General features: G+C 33.1%; 1 protein-coding gene across 1 annotated transcript; it reads right to left on the reverse strand.

The window, feature by feature from the left end:
• Positions 1-1,924: 1,924 nt before the first annotated feature.
• On the reverse strand, positions 1,925-17,749 carry LOC133203507 (uncharacterized). Its single transcript, XM_061339281.1, has 8 exons — positions 17,663-17,749; positions 10,156-10,213; positions 9,318-9,405; positions 5,025-5,080; positions 4,437-4,826; positions 4,253-4,352; positions 4,039-4,165; positions 1,925-2,640 (listed from the first exon to the last, which is right to left on the reverse strand). Exons 1-8 carry the CDS (start codon positions 17,747-17,749, stop codon positions 2,080-2,082), a joined length of 1,467 nt encoding a protein of 488 aa, XP_061195265.1. The 3' UTR covers positions 1,925-2,079.
• Positions 17,750-20,558: the final 2,809 nt, after the last annotated feature.

Genomic DNA, 20,558 nt, shown 5'->3' on the forward strand with positions numbered 1-20,558 from the left:
AATCACTCAGATTTTCTCTAAAAGTTTATGAATTTTATTAAAATATTAGTTGAGTATATGAATGTGATAAATCATAAAATAATACAGCATGAAGAAGGATCATTCTGGAAATATGAAGTCATTGATTTGGTACAATCTTAATTTTCTAACAAAAAATGACCTAATTCTGGGGTTATTTTCATTAATAAGAAAATAGTGTCCACAGCCGTCGACCACCTCAATTTTCTGATATGTTGTGTAAATTTCTTTAAAAATCACATTTCTAAAATTTTCAGTTGGAAATGCCTATGCTTTATATTATCTGAGAGAAATTTTCCCAAAAAAAGATGTCTGCAACAATTTATTAAGAAAATACGGGAAAATGCCCAAGTTAAACAAGTTACAATTAGTGTTTAGGAGGACATATGAAAAATACGATTTGTATGTTCCTACTGCATGGAATTTCAACGATTCAGAAAGCATTAATTTTTAATTAATTTTTACGTCACTTTCACATTTTAGAAAAATACATGGCCAAATTTGATTTGAAGCCGTACTTTGTTCTTTCACAATTTTGGAAGACCCATCATTGCTTATCCTAACCATGCCCAACTTATCTACTCTTTTACTGTTTTTAATAAGAGCCCCGCTTAAAGACCAGGACCCCTGACTCTGTGGCCATGGAATGAACAAATTTGGTAGAGGGCTCAATGCTTACAATTATACCAACAGTTTTTACAACTGGATGTCCAGGAGTAAACACGAATACTTTTTAATATGGCACTAATTTTGATGGTTTTAGCCCAACCCCTCAGATCCCCCTACCTCCCCCACATGGACCAAGAAATTCATAATTTTTGTGCACAATCAGCCATTAATGCTTAATATTAAAATTGGTTTAAATGGTTCTGTGGTTGAAGACAGGAAGCTGAAAGTGTGCAAAAGTTTAAGTCCGCAACGCTCGTCGCAGGCCGTACGGCGGACCACAACAAATAGCAATCAGTCAACCATGTGACTCAGGTGACCTAATAGAATTGGCACACGTTTTCAACCAAGAACCTTTGGTATCATGTTTACATGTATACTGAGTTATGGCACATAAACAATGCCAGCACAGGAATACCATAAATACATGGTCAACCTGAGCTAAAGAACGAGGTACAGTTTCAATATAAATCTGGCCCTGAATTTTTTGTAAAATATGAAAGTGATGAAAGAAATTAAAATTCATACTTTCTGAACTGTTGAAACTCTATGCACGAAGATCAAACAAATAGTTTTTCTCATTTGACTTCCTACATGCTAATTGTGACGTCATAAACCTGTGCATTTTCCAGTATTTTCTTAAAAAGTTGCAGAAGACATCAATTTTCAATGAAATTTTCTTTCAGATAATATAGACCACGTGCATCGCCACAAAGATTTTGAGAAATGTGATTTTTCAAAGAATTTAACACAACAAATCCGAATGTTGAAGTGGGCGACTATTTTCTGAATACTGTGTACACTATTTTCTCAAGGAAAGTACCCCCTGAAATGAGTCATTCTGCTTTTTTCTGATTAAAACTTTAAAAAATACAAAATTTATGACGTCATATCTGCAGAATGGTCCTCCTTTATGAACTATGAATTATGACACTCATATTCTCAACTCATATTTATCCCAATTTCAAAACTTTTTGAAAACATTAAACTTTTAGGACACAATAAGGTCAAAACCGTACCTTCTTCTTAGTTTTCCTTTTTGATGAGTGGAATACACAGAAAAAATGGCGAGAGTAAATATTTTTAATCAAAAGATTCTACCTTGAAGTGTAATTGTTAAGGTATAATTAATTTTTAATATTTATCTTATGGGATAATGCATCAAAAGGTGTGTGAAGTAATTAAAAGGTGACGAATGCTATGTATATGAAGAAAACCCCTTCTAAGCATATATGTTTATTTTGCATCCATCATTTTCATGAAAATAGAAAAATATAAATTGCTAATTAAAAGCGTTTACTTTTTACATTCCCGGTTTGGTAAATATTATGTTATTATAATTATTGTCATGCTTTAAAGTTGATAGGGGAAAAAAACAATGCTCATCTTCTCTAACTATGGGTAGATTTTCTCCAATAGAAAATATTCGTTTTCCTGGTCACTAGATAATATTTGGTTAACATTTTTTTTCTCTATTTCTTCTTCTTCAGAGACGTCTGAGAGAAAAGGGGGTATGCATGCAGAATGCGATCCCATCTCAGAACCTGTTTGTTGCTCGTCCAAAATATCGTTTAGATTGTCTGTTTTCTGGACAGAAGTATTTCTTGAATCCTGGTCTTGACCTTTCTCAATTCGCTCGTCATAATTTATTGAAGTTTCTGTTTCACTAGACAATGAAACGTTTTCATTTCTCTCTTGCCAACGATCTACGGATTCTATACCTAGTTGTAAATGATTGTATACGTGATTGCACGGATCAGAAATATCTCCCTTTTGATCTGTAGCTGATATTACGGCAGGCATATATTGTTTAGATACATTGGAACTATTTACAAAGTTTGACTTTCTGTCCTGCAGAAGCGTTGGATTTCTATCTCTGTTTACTGGTTCAACGTATTCTCCGACGTATACTGGAGAACTGTATTGTGGCTTGTCGTTGTTTTGGGATTTTTGAACCTAAACAGAATGAAGATACATGTGTATTTTAATAATGATTCCCACATCACCCAGTTGAAACATCAAGCCAACAACCGCTATGTTGGTATTGGGAAAATACTGCCATGATTAAATAATACAATTTAAAATCTTAAATGTGCCTTATTAGAATTTTACATACAATAAGTCAATGTTTAAAGGATACACAACAGAATTTAGCAGCATACAACTTGCACAGATCTACATATTTTTTCCTATATTTGTAAAGTTTATATACTCTTTGAACTTCTTTTGAGTAGCAGGTGTTATTTAGAAACTTCGACTGAGACCGGGGGATGCCGGAAACAACTGATTCTGAAGTGACTGAACAATCAACAGGTGTGTGTGTGTGTGTGTGATATAATTAATTCTATTGACTTTTGAAATTTGAGAGGAAATATATTGCTGAGGCTAGAGGGAAAAATTACACAGAGACAAAGAACAAAAAATGTAATTACAAATATATTTTTTCGGTTATAAAGCATAGACTGTAATACCTGAAATTTATGTAAATCGTTACTCGATCAAAGAGGCAAAACTTTATTAAAGGATCCATGCAATTTCAAGCTTTGACATAAATCCCTACAAATGTTAGAGAGCGGAAACTGAAATTTTTCCCCAAGTTCAAGAGGGATATTCCCGTCAAAAATCATCGGACCTCGACCAAATTCGAATTTGACCTGTATTTTCTGGTGAAATACCTGCATATGCAATTTCAACTTTATACTTACATCTCTACAAAAGTTAGAGAGCGAAAACGCTAAATTTCTTTTTTTCTAAGTTCAAGAGAAATAACTCTGTCAAAAATCATTGGACCATGACCAAATTCGATCTCGACCTGTGAATTTTTATGACGCATCTATATGTCAAATTTGAGTCGATCGTGTGCAACTTTCGCCGAGATAATGATGACGGAATGACAGAATAATGGAACAGGGTAACACTATATGCATAAAAAATCAAAACGGATGCAGTTATATAAGACTGTGGTAAACTTTTCATAAAATTAAAACATTTTCTTTGTTTTTCTTTTTTTTTTTTTTTTTTTTTTTTTGGTTACCTTTATCTCAAAAAAATAATTGTGAAAAATGAAGAATTGAATAAATCTTCTGTAATATAAATTTTAGAATTCTATAATATAGATTTTTTTAATCTACTTTTTTATCTTCTGTATAACTTTGCTTCTTTTGTTTATTTAATAACTTTATTTATAGGGGTTTTGCTTTACTAACTACAGAAAATCTACTTTTTCTTATGTTGTTAACATCTAAAATGACCCTCGGTAATATCTTCCATACTTGTGACGTAAAAAGTACAAAATTTCACATGATATATAATTTTTTGCTGTAAAACAGGCTTAATTTGAAGTAAAAGTATTACGATGTCATTTTGTTTTTGTTCTGTAATTTCTGAGTAGACGGGTGAGTCTGCCAGGTCTGAGTTGATTAGAGGTACATCCTGTCCCACGGAATGTTCAGACTTCATTCTCTTAACCTTATTGTTTTTACTGAAAACATAAGAAAGAATGTAAAAACACGTGTATAACTTAAAAATACAGATCGATTTCTTTTTTAAAATACAGATCAATTTTTACCTCTTCTTGCATATGAAGATTATGGCCATGGATAAAAGCATTCCACAGAAAACGCCAACGACAAAGGCACCCGTTGTAAACCATAGAAAACCATCTGCATCTCAAATAAAAAGTAGTAAAAATTTACTAATGGAATAAAGTCCTATTTGCGAAACAAAATCGAGAAGATAAACTCCTTTTTTACCTTCAAACCTATTTTTTCCTGTTTGCTCCAAAGGAATTGTAGAAGGATTGGTAGTAGTATATCGATCATTAGAAATATCATCAGCTCTTATAGTTGATGATTGTTGTTGAGAATCATTCGAATTTCTATCTTCAGTAATGTTTTCTGTAAGATTGTCCTCGCGTGAGCGATGTTTATTATTCTTTGCTTTGACTGTACAAACTAATTTGACATCAGAATTACATAGATTCAATCGACAAGTTTTCTGGCAATCACATTTTATTTCAATACATTTTCTTTCATTTGATGAAGTAATACAAATTCCTAATTCCTTGTTCCATTTTACTTTGAATTCCAAGACACAGTCAGCAACATTTACACAGTCATCGCCAGTAAGATACTTTTCAATTTCTATTTAAAAAAAAAAAGTCTGGAAATGAAACACGGGTTTCCCCCATATTTTCAAAGAATCATACATCAAAAATCTTAAAGAACACGAGGTCAACATCTTCAAGCAATTTTTACCATTATATTTTCTTTACGATTAAATTGAAAGTAAACTTAGAACAGTTTGCTTGTTTTACAAAACGAATTATTTTTATTTCTTACCGGTCATATTTGTTCCTATTGTCTTGTTTACACGATAGATGACATTTTCAAAATTTCTGATAAAAAGATAAATTCCTATTATGACGTTATATGTATTTCTTTTTACATTGAATCGTAATGCAGAAATTTTAAATCTAATAAAAACCAATATTTATTCATAATCATGGTGGGATTTTCCATGAATATGCAACAAAAATGAAATAGATATATTTATTAATTGTTATAGATCTAAAACAATGGCTATTTCATAATAATACAATCAGCAGAAGTATAGAAAAAGAAAGATTTTAAAATACCGCTAGCATGAGTTTCAATTAGCATAGAATCTGCATCGGATTAGCATAGCTACATATTATCTGCATTACGGGCATTTTAATCAACATATCTATAATTAGGTCGATTTGGCTCTCATTTAACAGATATTTTAGCAGGGGTATTTTGTAGACATTTATTTCAAATACATTTTTGAACCAAATTCATATGAATTTCAAATGCTAAAATTGCATCCTTGAAATTCAGTGAGTCTTAATTACGTGAATGACACTTTCTATGCCATTGATTTAATTCAATCAAAATAGGAAATGCATAACAAAATCACACCACTAACAAAGAGATGAAATAATAAATCAGGTCTTGTTACCTTTCTTATGTTTTAGATATCTATTTTACAATGTTTATAAGATGCAAAATCAAATGTGCTTTGCTTTTAGTTTGAGGCTCTTAACAGTTGATAAATAAGATTTATCATCATATGCATAACAATTTGACGCCAAAGAATATGCATGATACTCAATCTTTACAAGCCTGTCTGTTTTGAATTGTCTTCCGAAAGTCGATATTTTTCAGGTGAGAATTACATAGCTTATTTTGATACTAGTTATATAAGCAAGATTTTGATTCTTTTTTTAGCAGAAGCTTTACAATGTGAAATAATCTACTAAAATCTTATCATCAACATTTTAAAGGTGATAGCTCCATTATGAAAATATAGCTTTTTATTGCGTTTAAATAAAGTAAAAGCTTCCCTAATATTTGGCTAAATTCATATGATGGTAGTGATTTGTTTGTAATAAGGAGAATTTGGTGTTGCTTAAATAATTGAGGTGATGATATGTGAAGAAGTTGCAAACATATCCATACTCTCATATGTTCCCATGAATTCTCTGTAAATTTGATTCTTTAATATATCATCTTTTAAGCCATCACTTAGCAAACAACATTGATATCTTTCCCGATCATGACAAGGATGACACGGCGGTGTGACCGGGCGGCATGGGGATGCTCACACCTCCATAGCACCTTACTGACCCCTCCTCTGAAGTTTTGGAGATCTGTGTTTGCTCTGATCCAGGTTTGTATTGTTCAAATGGCTTTTGAGCTTGAATATTGTTATTATCTCCATATTTCTTTATGGAAGAGATTAGATCTTGCACCTTTGAGTACATTTCTGCTAGACCTCTAATTATAGTGGAAAAGTCCTTGGAAAAAAGTTTCCTTAACTTTAGCATGAAATATTGAGATGATGGACACTAATTAAACTCAAAACTCCATTGAAACAATATAAATCAGGAGCAGAGCAAAAACGGACCTCTAAAACATCAGAAGTGGGATCAGGTGCCATGGAGGAGTAATCATCCCCTGTCGACCGCGGTCACATCCGCCGTGTACTCCTTGTCTTGACTGGGCAGATCAAAATTCAGTGTGGAAATGATGGCCTAAAAATTAGTATGTAAAACGTCAGTCAATATTCGACTTAATGATAAATTGTATTTGCCGACAAGGTCATTGTATCGACATAAGAATTTGCGAAATAATGACTTTGAAGGAGATCATTTATATTCCTGTTTCAATAACTATAAAATACTTTTTTGTAGTATCTAAAAATGTACATCATAGACCGCCACTTTTATTTTTCTCTTCTTAATGTATAAGATACATTTACCCATTCTGCTTAAATTTTGTAATATCGAAAGACTTTTAAATAATTTCAAGGCTTTTAAATATTTAATGACAGAAATATGACATTTGTGAGTGCTAAAAGATAAAACATGATTGTGTTAAGTAAATTAATTTTTGTTTTCTTTTTTCATTTTCAAAGCGTCTATAAAACATAGAATAAGACTGTATTTGGTCCCATTATCCAATTAGATAAAAAAATATTTACCCAAAAAGTTGAAAAACGGGTTTATGAGTGAGACGCAAGTTAAGTGCAAAAAGATCATATTAAATGCACACTAGTGCCAAAAGGAGCATATTGACCCTTTTTAAATTTGATTTCATTTTTATTTATTCTTCGTGTGTATATGCTAAAACATTCTTCATAATTTGTTTTAACGACTTTTCAAAGCAGCATCCAACTTCCTAAATTGGATCTTCCGCCAGATAATTCATTGGTAATCCAACTTATACTCATAGTTCCCTTTCTCATGAAGAAATTCTTCAAAATCATATGTCAGTTTGGAATTTTTTTAATATTCCAAACAACCAAAATGGATTTTAATTACCATATCTATATTGGATTCCGAAACTTCATAAAAATCCTTACAAATAAGATACATAGCGGGTTCAAGTAAATGTTCAACAAGCCTCTTTCTTTACTCCTCACTAAGACCTTAACAGTAGTGAAGGAGAAACTTCAAGAGTACTGTGCAACTATATATTCGAGAAGTGGTGTAAATCAGATGTTGATACTTAAAAATTCAAAGGAACTTTTGAAAAATTTGAAATCACAAAATTTTACCAAAAAATTTACGATTTTTCAACTTTATACAAAACCATTCCCAACGATAAATTAAAGTCCAGGCTTTTTGATATCATTGACAGCTGCTTTTTCAATACAAATGGAACTCGTAAATTTACTTACCTTGTCATTGGGTCGCCCGCGTGGCGCAGTGGTTAGAGCGTCTGCTCTAGAGTCGCGAAGTAAGGAGTTGATCCTTATGTCGCGGGTTCGAATCCCACTGTGGGACGTGGAGACCGGTCATTCGGATGAGACCGTATAAACCGAGGTCCCGTGTCGCAGTGGGTGCTGGCACGAAAAAGATCCCTCACTGCTCAATGGCCGTAAGTGCCGAGTATAGGACAAAATTTGCAGCTCTCCACCGGCAAGTGGTGGCGTCTCCATATGAGTGAAAAATTCTCGAGAGAGACGTTAAACAACATACAAACAAACAAAAAACCTTGTCATTGGTAATTTGCAAAATTATTTGGTTAAAAAACATTCTGACTGAACACACAAGTACTCTGAAGTTGACATTAGATAGATGCTTGAGTTGCTGATTGACAATATCTATGTGGTTTTTGGAGACCAGGTCTTCCAACAATCAATGGGTACCAATTGCGCCCCGTTATTAGCAGGCCTTTTTTTGTATTCATATGAAGCAGAATTTGTCCGAAATCTTATACGTGAAAAGAAGAAAACACTTGCTATGGCCTTCAACTCGACATTTAGATATATCGACGACGTATTGTCAATTAACAATGGTTATTTTGGAGGTCCATTCTTGTATGTCGATACGATATATCCTGGTGAGCTTGAGATAAAAGATACTACAGAGTCTGACACATCTGTTTCATACTTGGATATTTTACTTGAAAAATCTAGTAAAATGGTAATCTAACAACCAAGCTTTGTGATAAACGTGATGACTTTAACTTTTCAATCGTCAATGTCTCTTATTTATGCAGCAATATACCTTCATCACCTGCATACGGGGTTTATATCTAAAAGTTGATTCGATACGAAAGAGCATGCTCTACGTATGTACAATTTCTAAAACGAGGTAAATTATTGACAAACAAGTTGATGAAACAAGAATATCAGCAGTCTCGTTTAAAGTCATCATTTCGTAAGTTCTATGGTCGATACAATGACCTTGTCAGCAAAAACAATTTATCATTGAGTCAAATGTTGACTGACGTTTTTCATACTAATTGTTAGGCCATTATTTACACATTGAATTGTCGACGGATTTTTCTGTTATCTCCCGATCATGACAAGGAGTACACGGCGCACTTAACCGGTCGACAGGGGATGCTCACCCCTCCATGTCACCTGATCCCATCTCAGGTATTTTGGAGGTCCGTGTTTGCTCTGCTCCTATTTTGAAATGTTTAATGGACTTTTGAGCTTGAATACTATTCGTTATCTCTATATATTTCATTCATACGTTTTCAGCGGTAAATGAAACTTAGAGTCATTACAGGCCGCATTCCGGACTTATGGGTAATGTTCGCTAGAATTTCGAACATTTACGTTTCATAAGAACTGAAAAGTATATTATAAAAACTTACATTTTCCCATTTTCTCCCATCAGGTCATTCTTCTTAGGATCAAGTGGATTTTCGCAACCTGACGCCCAAACCACACAACATATTTCAGCTTTATAATATAAAAATTAAATAAGTAGTATTTGTTTTTTGCAGTGTTTCTTTTTTCACTCTATCATTTTACTGAAATCTATTTTTCCTAATACATGATTGATAAGAATGAAATATCCGGAAACAAAAAAAAAAAAAAAAAAAAAAAAAAAAAGAAAGAAAAAGAAGGAAAAAAAAATAAATGAAACTAAAACAAGCAATTATGTTTAAATCAAATTTGATAAATGAAAAAAGGAGGAGATATCGAACAGGGATTGATCTGGAAAAAAAACTACAAACAATGGAAATCTATAAACAGGGCATAAGACATGGACCCTAGAAAGGTGTTATGGGTTGTCTGGAAGAGGTAAATAACCCACATCTGCCATAAGCACTGTGTATCTTACAGGAAGACGGAATATTCTGTAGTGAAATTTTATTTTTGAAAAATCACAAAATCCTAACAATAGCTATGAAATATGTCAGTCGAAGATAGCTTATATTTGCTATTAAGGTCATTAAAACGACGATAGAATTCACGAAATGCAGGGACGGTTGAATTCTTTAACCCTTCCTAAATCAAATTCTTCATAAATCAAAACCAAAACAAGTATCTACATATTGTACAACTGCGATATTTGATTCACTTAGAAATTAGCTATGAAATTATATGCAAGATTCGCTCAAATTTTGCTTTAAGTTATAAAAAAATGAGTAATGAGAACTTGTTGCTAATGATTAGTAATAAAAAAAGTGCTCTATTACTACTTACACACAAATATCAGGGAAATTAAACCTCCAACAAATTGTTTCATTTTACTCAGAGGGACCTACAAAAAGGAAGAATCTCTTATTATATACCTAAAATATTGTCTATAATAAAAAAGTAAAAGTCTAGAGTCTTATTGTGGCGTTTTGTTGAATGCTAAGTTTGCATTATGTATACGTATACTCATTTTGTATGCAAGACAGTGTGCAATATTAAAATCACGATTGTAAACAAAAAATGTCGTCTAATCAGCCCCTCAACGGCAATATTTATGATGACTAGAAGTAGCTGAGTAAGATATGTTTATTTCTACACAAAATTGAAATAATTAATAAGTGTCTATAAGCCTCTATATAAACCCAATAAGCAAATCAAAACGCGTGTTGGGGCCAATGGAATGATGTAATACACATTTTCAGGATAGACGCTGAATTATTACACACTTTCAATATAAATACTGATATTGAATACTTCTCAGTAATTATGAGTTAGTTCATTTAAAAATTAATATTAAATCAGTGGAAAAAAGTTATACCTGTGTAATGAAAGAGATATAAAACTTGGTGGAAATTTGCACTTGTTAGCTGTACAAATGCACTCACAACCTCATGTATTTGTACAGCCAACACGTACAAATGTCACAATAGTAGATCAAAAACTTTTAATACCATCTCTAGAGTTTTATACATTTATTCTATTAAAATTTTCTTACTTGTCAGTAAGTACAAAAACAATTTAGTCTTTCATATAGTACTTTTAACACTATCAAAAATATTATAAACATATATTTAGTTGTTTTTTTTTCTGATAAAATCATACCGAAAAAAGAAATGTTAAAAAGGATTTTTTATGGATACAAACCTCGGCACATGATCTGAACCATGTACATGTACATATAGTCAGGTACATCATCAACTTCCTCAACAACTTGTATGATGAAACCTTTATTACTCTATATGATATACACATGTGAAAAACATATACAGTTCAGTATTTTATTGATGGACATAATTGATATCTTTGTCTATATTACAATTTAACATTTATAATGTAAATTTTTATCGGATACTATGATTCAGTCACAAGATGATACATGTTGTCTTTTGTTTCCGGAAGTATTGTCATAAAATGTCTAGGGAGGTTAATATATGATTGAGGCAAAGAGCAAATAGATTTTTTTTCAAATCCCTTTGTCTTTTCGTTTAGTGTAACGGTTACAATATAAAATAGATAAAATATAACACCAGCAAACAGTGAAAAAGTACATGTAGTTCAGAGAGAGAGAGCAAATCTAATCCAAACTACATAACTACATTACAAAAATTTATTTTTTCTAATGTTTTGCAAATGAAATAAGAACACAATCATGTCCAATAATTCAATGAAATACAATCTGATATCATTTCAATTATAATTAATGGTATTAATGTTGCGGGACCTCGAGTTTAGGAACCTTATTGTTTTCTTCCTTTCTTTCTTTCTTTTTGGATAGAACAATATCTATATATATCTTACATTGCATAACTATTTGGGAAAATACTTTGTATACTTTTTAATTTATTTTTGAAAATGTTCCCGGATATCCTTAGACAATTTGAACTTTGTCATGTGATGTACAACTATCGCTGCTTGGAATGTTTAACACAGTTTATTCACTGTTTTCTTCCTTATTGGATGTAAATATATATTAGGTACCTACACTCACTATATTTCACAAATACATGTATCAATTACTCATTCAGATAAAAGATTTAATCTTAAATGAAAATTACTTACCTTACACTGACTATTGACACTGGATACATAGATATTGTATAAAACACAGAATGCTGGATAGCATGCATATCAATTTCTCTTGTATTGTACTGTGATGCTAGTATTTGACCTCTTCTTCAATTACTTACTTCCTTAAACACACTTAAAAATACTTGTCAATGTATAATCTTTCACCAATGGCAGCTATACAGATTATAACGTACTCAGCTATAATACTCATCTTTCTTGGCTAAAATATATTTCATTTCATGCTAAATCTATTAAATGATAGGCAATGATAATAATTGTTTAAGTCGAATATCTTTCGGCTAAAACTATTCAAGTGTCCAAATGAATCTTACAACCATTAGATAAATTGAAAATCGCTATTTGTTTTAATTTTCATTCAGTTCGGGAGAACATTCCCTAAAAAATATTTCAATCTGACAATGTTACATACAGCATTTTCCGCTTTCAAAAGTAACTTAGAACGATTCACATTCAGGAAGAATTCATTTTCCTCTAAATCAAAAATTGCACGATTCATTTTAATTAAAGTATAATTAAGATTTTGCGTTGAGATGGAGTAAAATGAATTTAATAGTCAATGAAATTCAATTCTGATTGCATTGGCTATTTACAGATGTGATATCAATGACCTCTTCCTCAACAAAGCATTAAAAAAAAAAAACAAAAAAAAAAAAAAAAACACACACACACACACACACACAAAACTGTGAAGCCAAAATGTTTTGCAAATTTTATCTGAACAGGAAGAAAAAAGAAAGGCACATGGTAAAGCATCAAAAACTTGATTTTGTTTAAATATTGATAAAAGTATTTTTTTATGATTTTTCCGCAGTCTCGTTTAAAGTCATCATTTCGTAAGTTCTATGGTCGATACAATGACAGTGTCAGCAAATACAATCTTTCATTAAGTCAAATGCTGACTGACTTTTTCATACTAATTCTTAGGCATTATTTACACACTGAATTGTCGACGGATTTTTCCGTTATTTATCAGCAGTCTCGTTTAAAGTCATCATTTCGTAAGTTCTATGGTCGATACGATGACCTTGTCAGCAAATGCAACGAATGCTGACTGACGTTTTGTGAATCCAAAATGTTTTTTGGCAAATTTTATCTGAACAGGAAGAAAAAGGAAAGGCAGATGGTAAAGCATTAGAAACTTGATTTTATTCACATATTGATAAAAAAAAAAATTATGATATCAGTGTTTCCGGTTTCTGCATTTTCGAGGTTTTTACCTTCCTTCCAATATAAACTCAAAAGCCATGTACAGATGTACCTACATTGTATTACGCACCCAGAACTTAAAAATCAATAGTAACAATCACTGAAAGAAAAGAAATGGATATCCGTTTAGTCGTTGTTGTTTTTTCTATAGCTTTGATTTTAAAACCATTCTTTTGATTGTGCCATTTAGCATCACAAAATCTTGCCTTGAAGAACAAATTTGATTTAAAACCTAAAAAATGTGTCTTTAAAAAACAGTGTGTCCAGGTTTTGAATTCATGTAAATTGAGTAATAGGATACAAGATTTAACTTTTTTTTGGTAAACCCGTCTTAATTTTAGTGATACTAGTAAAACGATAAAAGGAACTTAAAGGCGTTGCTTTTGGTTTGTAAGGAGTAGATTATTAAGCAAAGGAGAAGAATAAGAACTCACACTCACAAACTAAACACATAAGTCATTCACAGACATTATATACATGTATGAGGGAGTTATATTTAGATGAATTTTATTTGCCTCCTTGAATTTTTTTAAAACTGATTCAGGAATCGATTCTTGCTCAAATATTACACATATCATTTATAATTGTATGTACATGTACCTTAAGTCATTCATAAAGTTTTTATATTCACTAAGGAAACAATTAATTTGCAAGGAAAATGTAGAAACTTCAATCCATTGGAAATATTCTGTGTCCTGAAAGTTGATGTCAAACGAATTCCAACACTTGTTAGTGCATGGTATTCATTAAATTTCACAGCATAGATGTATAAAGGATTCAAAAGAGCCACTCACTCTTGAGTGCAATTATTTATTTCTACGTATTTTTTGAAAAAAAGTGTTTTAAATTTCATCACAATTTAATAAACAACATTGCAAAAGAAAAAAATAATTCTCACTTTAGCATTTGAAGGTATATTTTATCAATTAATGAAATATATGGAGATAACGAACAATATTCAAGCTCAGAAGTCCATTAAACAATACAAAATAGGAGCAGAACAAACACGGACTTCCAAACATCAGAGGTGGGATCAGGTGCCATGGAGGAGTGAGCATCCCCTGCCGACCGGTCACAGCGGTTTCTGAATTTTAATGACATGCGAATTGTCTAAATATTTTCCGGTTTTCTCAAACAAGAACTCTGTTTTTAGACAACACTTGATCTTTAAAATATCCTGCAATTTGGTTATGTTTACGAGTGATATGAGATTTTTAAAATTTATTTTCCTGATTTATATTATTTGAATGGACTTTTGATCTCGAATGCTTTTCGTTATCTCCATATATTTCATTCAAAGCATGGGTAAAATCATCAAATACAAAAAAGAAAATACGTCTTTCTTATCGTAACGCAGTGTCGTAAACTGTGACGTTATAGTTGAGCGAAGCTGAGATTAAAAATTGTAAACATGGCTTTTTTTTTCAGCAATTAGGTGAAACGCAAGCAGTTTTAGTTCGTGTCAGGATGGTCTTTTTACTCTTATTGAAGGGAGTACTGTTTTTTCACATTTTTTTTTTTTTTGTAAAAGAAGGGAACATCAGAAATATGCAATGATTTTCATGTTATTCACTCTGTAAAATATCACTTACAAAGATTACGTCCTTTCAATGGAGAAATTACAGAATTTCATTGTTGAAAATGTAAAAAAAAATGCATTTATTTCATTTGTCAACATTTATTTTCCAAAACCTTTTTTCAATGGATTTCGTAATACAGAATTATTATTAAGTTCTAGGTGATTCGAACAGTAGAAAAGCTACGAGGTTTCTCTCATGTTGTCTTCTGTTCTGATTGGTACCATGGTTACTCCAGTTTGAACTTCATGATGAAGTTCCAAATATCCATTTCATGAAGTCCATCCAAGGTTAACTTCATCATGTACTGGAGAAATATATAAGCCATTGAATTCTTCATTTGCCTAAGTCAATAAAAAAAATCTTTAAAAACCCATACGAAATCAAAGAATTGAAAACTTCAATAATTGAGTTAAGTTATAGAAATAATAAAAATGCAAAAACAAAAAAAAGCTGTTACATTCTGAGTTTGGTCTGTAATTTCTGAGTAGGTGACTCCCCTTGTCAGGCCTGATTCATACAGAACAATCCTATTCGAAAGTAGCGTTTTACCCCGAGGAGTTGTCCTATACCATGAAATATTAAGCAGAAATCTTCAGCAATTTAAGTTTTATATCAGGAAAGTATGTTTGATTATATTTTTCTTTGGCACATCATGTATTATTTTTTTGAGAAAAGAAAATACAGGAGGAATGCTTTGGAATCTTTTTAAATATTCATGAAAAAGATGGTTAGCTCATTCTCACTCCTTTTACCTTTTATTGTAGGCATACCAAATGACCATAGCTGGTATCATTCCACTAAAATTCCAGTTAGAAACCATATTAAATCACCTGTTTAAATATATATAAAACAAAATCTCAATGACATTAACATGAATACGGGTAATAATTGTGTGTGTGTGTGTGTGTGTGGGGGGGGGGGGGTGTTCATTTACCTTCCACAAATCCACTTGAACTTTGCTCTAATTCAATGTCTGTGATACTTGTATTGTTTTCAATATTATTTGGTGTTGTTCCATAGTTTAAAGTATTTGATAGTCATGCATGGGAAAGTTCTTATTTTCGTCTTTACTATTTTCAGAGTCAATTTCTCTCTTTAAATTTTTGATCTGGTTTGTGCAGTGAAGATAGGTATCGGATGTTCTCAGTTGACTAGGAACAACTCTTTCCACATCTCGACAGCTACAGGTCCTTACAATACACTTCCGCTGATTTGAGTTGTTATTTGTAATGCAGATTTCCAGTGCGGTACTTGAAACTTTGAATTTCACATTCAAAGTTGCATTTTCCGTGAAGTTTTCAAATGCCTCAGCAATTTTATTTTCTATAGAAGAAAGATGCATGAAATTACAAATGAAAGCTTGTTTTGTTTAATTTTCTCTCCATTTATATTTTGTTTTCCTTTTCGGATAAGGACGTGGTGGTTGAAAAGATCTTTATAGACATACAAACACCCTTTTCTAGCTGTAAAAAAAATGTGAAATAGGAACCAGCTTCAAAGTTTAATATGAAAATAATTATTAAATAAGAGTACGTAATGCTTATGTCTGGCAAGGGCTTGGGTGGACAAAAACATTTTTAAATAAACAAACACCAATTTCAAGACGTGAAATAAACACATGCAAAAGGAATCATTTCAAAATCTCTGGATCAGTTTAATCTGATAATTACTGATAGCATATCTAACGTCTGTTACCTGTGATTGCTAATTCCGTTAAGCTTTTCTCTAGTCTGTTGATGATCTTTGCAAAATTTCTGAACGGTTTTTTCATATCGAGGAAAGGTGAAAATAAATAAAATTATATTTCTAAAAATGATTAGTTTTTCAAACATCTTTGCATTTATGTGTCTAACAAATTCGGCACTTACATTCTTTCATTTTTCATTATTTCTTCGCTCTTAACTGGGTTTTCACAAGTCCCAGTCCACATCACAGGAATGACAGCTTTGTAGTTTGAAATAAAAGTTCTTAATATTAAAAGAAAAAATGTGGAGATAATGAACAGTAATCAAGCTCTGAAACGGACCCATGAAAGCACTATAGATGGGATCAGGTGTCATAGATGATTAAGCATCCGCACGACGTCAGTTGTTAGTCTGTATTTGGTAAATAAGGTTCTTTTGTGGTTTGTTTTTTGTTGTTGTTGTTGTTGCTTAACGTCCCTCTCGAGAATTTTTCACTCATATGGAGACGTCACCACTTGCAGGTGAAGAGCTGCAGATTTTGACTTTTACTCGGTATTTAGGACGATTTAGCAGTGAGGGATCTTTTTCGTGCCAGAACCTACTGCGAAACGGAACCTCGGTTTAAACGGTCTGAAGGACCGGTCTCCACTTTCCATATTTGGATTCGAGCTGGCGACGTAAGAATCAAATCCTTACACCGCGACTCTAGAGCAAACGCTGTAACCAGTGCGCCAGGCGGGCGACGGTAAATAAAGTAATCTCTAGACAAATCAGTATGTGAATAATTGCCTTACAATTTGTATTAAATAGATAAGTCATGTTTAACCAAAATTACTTTGTTAAAAGTCATACTTATTTTTATCAAACGTACTTCGATAATATTATTAAAAGAATGTAGGAGTTCCTTATTGACAACGTTTATGGAGGCCTGGCGACCAGGTTTCCAACAAACTGTCAAACTCTCGACGGACTCTAATTTTGCTCCTTTATTAGGGTACCTATTCTTATAAAACAGAACTACTTGCATTTTCAAAACTTCTATTCGCTTGTTGTGGTCTTTAACTTAACATTTAAGCATATCGACGACGATTTATCTATTAACAGTAGTTACATCCATTCATTTGTCGACTTGATATATCCCACTGAACTCGAAATAAAATACACCACGAAGTCTGCCACACCTTTTCATTTTCGAATGTTTTATTGACTATATAGACGATAAGGCCGACTAACAACTAAACTGTGTGACAAAGGAGATGACTCCAGTTTTCCATCGTCAACTTTCTTACTTGCATAGTAACATTCCGCTATCACCTGCATCGTATTTACGTCTAGCAACTGATTCAGTACACAGGAGCATGTTCTAAATGCGATCAACTTTTTAATTGAGACAGGCTAATGAGATTTAAATAACCTTGTTCAAAGTAAGCACTTTATAAATTTATTCGACACTATACTGATCTTTTTAGCAAATATAGCTTACTATTGGGTTGTATTTTACAGACTAATCCCTATAGTTAAGTTTTTTATGCCCCCAGATCGAAAGATCCCGGGGGTATTTTTTTTTGTTCTGTCTGTCTGTTTGTCTGTCTGTCTGTTGTCAACTTTAACCTTGCCCATAACTTTTGATTGGTTGGAGCTATGACTTTCATATTTCACAAGTGTATTTCTTGTGACAAGACCTTTCTTTGGGTACCATCATATTTAACCTTTTGACCTTGACCTTAGAGTTTGACCCACTTTTGCAAAATTTTATGAGACTTTAACCTTGGCCATAACTTCTGAAGAGTTGGTGCTTCGGGTTTCAATCTTAACGTGTGTATTCTTTGTGACAAGTCCTTCCTTTGGAGACCAACAGCTTTGGCCTTTTGACATTGACCTTGGAGTTTGACCCACTTATGAAAAACTTTAACCTTGGCCATAACTTTTGAACAGTTGGTGCTTGGGGTTTCAAACTTCACATGGTCGACAGCGTGGCGCAGTGGCAGAGCGTCTGCTCTAGAGTCGCGAAGTAAGGAGTTGATCTTACGTCGCGGGTTCGAATCCCACTGTGGGACGTGGAGACCGGTCTTTCGGATGAGACCGTATAAACCGAGGTCCCGTGTCGCAGTGGGTGCTGGCATTAAAAAGATCCCTCACTGCTCGATGGCCATAAGTGTCGAGCAAAGGACAAAATTTGCAGCTCCCCACCGGCAAGTGAGTGAAAAATTCTAGAGTGGGACGTTAAACAACATACAAACAAACAAACAAACTTCACATGTGTAATCCTTGTGAGAAGACCTTCCTCTGGATATCAATTTCTTTGACCCTTTGACGTTGACCTAGGCGTTTGACCTACTTTTGAAAAACTTTAACCTTGGTCATAACTTTTGAACGGTTGGAGCTAGGGCTTTCATACTTCACATATGTAATCCTTGTGACAAGACCTTCCTTTGGATACCAACAACTTTGACCTTTTGACCTAGACATAGGAGTTTGACCTACTTTTGAAAAACTTTACCCTTGACCATGACTTTTGAATGGTTGATGCTAGGGCTTTCATACTTCACATATGTATTCCTTGTGGCAAGACACTCCTTTAGATACCAACAACTTTGACTTTGATCTTGAAGTTTTACTTACTTTTAAAAAACTTTAATCTTCGCCATAACTTTTGAACAGTTGCAGCTAGGGCTATCAAATTTCAAATTTCACAGGTATATTCCTCGAGACAAGACCTTTCTTAAGGTACCAACATTTTTTATCTTTTGGCGTGGATTTTGACTTGCATTTAAGAAACTTTAACCTTCGCCATAAGCTGCCATACGGGGGCATCAGTGTTTCACAAACACATCTTGTTTAAACTAAATTTCACTACAGAATATCTCCTCTACCTGATCAATACCTAGGACACACGGCGAGTGTGACCTGTTGACAGCGGATGTATACTATTCCAAGGCACCTGATCTTACCTCTGGAATATTTAAGGGTTTATGTTTAATGCTCTATTCAAAGATTTATATCATTTTGTAGATTTTTATATTATTTTATTTTTTTAAAACGTTGATCACTTTTTGTTATCTTTTCGTTTTTCATTCAAACAACTTAGTGGCAGGTTGAATCTACAAACTACATTTTTTTTTTTTCCCGTAAAGTTTGTGAAATGTTGACTTTATAGGAGATAGTTCGTGTACTGTCAATGTAGTTGTAGATAGTCTATTTCAATTTAGATTGTAGACGTAAGAGCATGTTGCTGCTAACCAAATCAGCTGTGGTGACATTATACACCATATAGCTTATAGTGGTATGTTGCTACATAAATAAGGGAAGGAATGATTGAAAAAAGAATTGAATCAATGACCCTTACATATCCATAAAAGTCGCCCGCGTGTCGCAGTGGTTAGAGAGTCTGCTCTAGAGTCGCGAAGTAAGGAGTTGATCTTACGTCGCGGGTTCGAATCCCACTGTGGGACGTGGAGACCGGTCTTTCGGATGAGACCGTATAAACCGAGGTCCCGTGTCGCAGTGGGTGCTGGCATTAAAAAGATCCCTCACTGCTCGATGGCCATAAGTGTCGAGCAAAGGACAAAATTTGCAGCTCCCCACCGGCAAGTGAGTGAAAAATTCTAGAGTGGGACGTTAAACAACATACAAACAAACAAACAAACTTCACATGTGTAATCCTTGTGAGAAGACCTTCCTCTGGATATCAATTTCTTTGACCCTTTGACGTTGACCTAGGCGTTTGACCTACTTTTGAAAAACTTTAACCTTGGTCATAACTTTTGAACGGTTGGAGCTAGGGCTTTCATACTTCACATATGTAATCCTTGTGACAAGACCTTCCTTTGGATACCAACAACTTTGACCTTTTGACCTAGACATAGGAGTTTGACCTACTTTTGAAAAACTTTACCCTTGACCATGACTTTTGAATGGTTGATGCTAGGGCTTTCATACTTCACATATGTATTCCTTGTGGCAAGACACTCCTTTAGATACCAACAACTTTGACTTTGATCTTGAAGTTTTACTTACTTTTAAAAAACTTTAATCTTCGCCATAACTTTTGAACAGTTGCAGCTAGGGCTATCAAATTTCAAATTTCACAGGTATATTCCTCGAGACAAGACCTTTCTTAAGGTACCAA

The sequence above is a fragment of the Saccostrea echinata genome, unplaced genomic scaffold, assembly GCF_033153115.1.
Source record: "Saccostrea echinata isolate AGI-Se365-2 ecotype Australia unplaced genomic scaffold, CSIRO_AGI_Sech_v1 ptg000051l, whole genome shotgun sequence".
Lineage (NCBI taxonomy): Eukaryota > Metazoa > Mollusca > Bivalvia > Ostreida > Ostreidae > Saccostrea > Saccostrea echinata.